At 44.8% G+C, this 2500-nt stretch overlaps 1 protein-coding gene across 1 annotated transcript in view; it reads left to right on the top strand.

The window, feature by feature from the left end:
• Positions 1–643: 643 nt before the first annotated feature.
• ephb4b (eph receptor B4b) overlaps positions 644–2500 on the top strand; it is a 39021-nt gene continuing 37164 nt past the window's right edge. Inside the window, exon 1 of the mRNA XM_080839459.1 lies at positions 644–1329. Within this exon, the coding sequence (XP_080695585.1) occupies positions 1248–1329 (82 nt within the window). The 5' untranslated portion in view covers positions 644–1247. The remainder of the gene's footprint in view (positions 1330–2500) is intronic.

Consider the following 2500-nt stretch of genomic DNA (forward strand, 5'->3'; position numbering starts at 1 on the left):
TGTGTGTGTGTGTGTGATTCTCAAATGTAACTGTAACCTGTTGGGTCAAAACCGTCCCAAACTCCCAATGTCCAATTATGCGTAAATAGAAAACATACTTGCAATTATTTATTGTGTTTTGATTCTTACACTAAAAAATATTAATAAAACACCATGCTCAGCCTGAGTGTTGATGCACATTCAGCAGCCTACAAGCAACTTACTCACAGCTGTGGGAAGAAAGGACGCGCGATGTGACCAATCAGAACGCGGGAAGGTGACTGTGGGCGGGAGGCTCAGGCAGGGTGCCTTTCGAACTCCAAATCCACGCTGCTGCCTCAGATCGCTTCTGTCCAGAGCGCCCAAGGAGGCACAAAGTTGGAGCTGACTATCCGTCTTCCCTTTATGATTGTTTGTTTGCGGTACGTGTTTACATTGAGCCGAAAGCACCACGATTCTAAAATCGTCTGGGTTTATACGACGGGACACTGAAGGACGGATTACAGACTAGGGCGCAGTGGATGATTTATTCCGAACCGCAGCAGCCTGTTTTATTTTCTTTCCCCCAAAAAGAAGAGTGGAATGTGGCGGTCGTGGTGACGGGAAAGAGGAGTCAGAGAGGTTGGTATCGCTTGGCACGGACTGAAAGGTTTGGAAACAGCGGGGTACCCTGTTCCTCCGAGTGCTGCGGTATCTTCCTTTACCAGAACCGGCACGAAGACCAGAACCGCTTCCTCCTCCCGCTGGTGTGAGAACGGCACACCGAGACTGGATTCAGAGATTCTGGGACAAGAGCAACGGGATAATATCACACTCTCCTTACTCTTTCTCCTCATCTCGACATTGCTTCCTATGTGAATGGGAAGGATTCTGACAAATTAGACTACTTTCCTGGACGTAGTAAACAGGGACTTTGTAGGCTGCCAGTATTTATTTGTTTGGAGTTGTTCTAAGCATTATTTAGCATTTCATTAATTTAACATATTATTTAGTGGGGTTTGGACGGAGCATATACGTTAAAACTCCATGCGAAATTGAGAAGTTATGTTTAGCCCATTCTGACTCTTCGTTCCTCGCGGGAGACAAGTGTCCGAACGGCGCGTATACTGATGTGGGCAGCGGGGCTTACGGCTGAGACACGGCCTAGCTGACAGGACAGGGTGTGAAGGACACTTTGAAGTTTCGGTTGAGATTGTACATTTAAGGAATCGCTTACCGTCCACGGTTTTTCGCCGGTGTTCGGCAAACCGAGTCCGTGACAGCTGAAAATGGAGCGTGTACTGCGGACCGTTGTCCTCGCGCTATGGCTCTCACTCACAGGATTGACCGGACCGTGTACTGCAGATGAAGGTATGTCTGTTGTCTTGTCACCAACTCTTTACAAACTCTAAGAGATATTTGAAAATATAAAGTCAAATGTCAAACCCGTTTGCATACATTTTTGATTGTGCCTGTGTGGCAGCGTGTTTGTTGTAAAGGTTAGTGCCAAGAGAAACATTCCGAATGGCTAGTTTGTTGAGGTGAGGAGTTGCGTAGGCTGCTAAAGTGGCAACAGCCGAGTTAAACATCAGATATTCTTCTGATTCCTGTGTCCTTTCTCTTAAAATAACCGACATTGCTGTGTTTAAAAAAACGGCACCAACTCATGCCCACTATGTGTGGCCCTTTAATTGATAGCACTTAGAAATATCCTCTGACTGCTACGGCTAGTTTTAATTCAGTATATTAAAAAAGCCGTTCCAAAAGGCTGGCATTGAATTTACACGGCGTGCTTACTGTACAATTAAGCTAAACTGTACCATTATATATTTATATATACAATATTTTGTAATTACACCACAGTTGAAAATGGTCTGCAATTTAGTTTAAAGTTTGTGCCGATAAGAAGGGAAAGTTTTCGTTTCTTTAATCTGATTGGCACTTGTCAGAACTTTGCAATGTAGCATACCAGAACAAATACCCCAACGATTAAGGCCGATACGCGGCTGGTTTGGCAGTTTTTCGAATGCACTTGGGCCTGCCTTGACAGGGGTCAACGTGCTGTAGCCCGGGGTTAAAAAGTAACAGGCTCCACTTTGAACAAAAGATCCCCGACTACCTGTTGCGCCCGACGAAGCGTTTAGCCAGAAAGTTCCATCAATGTTTTACAGTAGGCCTACAAGTCTGCCATTGCATACAATCAAAGTTCTTAGCGAGCAGATTCGTAGATGGTTAACCGATGCTGACAATTAGTCCCCTTGGTGTACAAATTGGAACAGATGCTATAGAAAATGCATGAGAATCGGACCGCACGTAAACAAAGGAGAGGGCCTCACAATAGCTGCGCCAGCGCTGGTGGTGTCAGGCTGATGACAGGCATAATTTCCTCAGAGGTCTGAGTGTAGACATTTTTTGAAAAGATCATTGCACCTATTTCAGCTTCAGAAAAGTCGCTTTCTAAAAAAAAAAATGACACTTGGATTTAAGTTACATGCTTTAACCAAGTAGGCTCAGTACCTTTTAACATGATGAGACAGCCCAT

The sequence above is a fragment of the Sprattus sprattus genome, assembly GCF_963457725.1.
Source record: "Sprattus sprattus genome assembly, chromosome: 5".
In the NCBI taxonomy this organism is placed as follows: domain Eukaryota; kingdom Metazoa; phylum Chordata; class Actinopteri; order Clupeiformes; family Clupeidae; genus Sprattus; species Sprattus sprattus.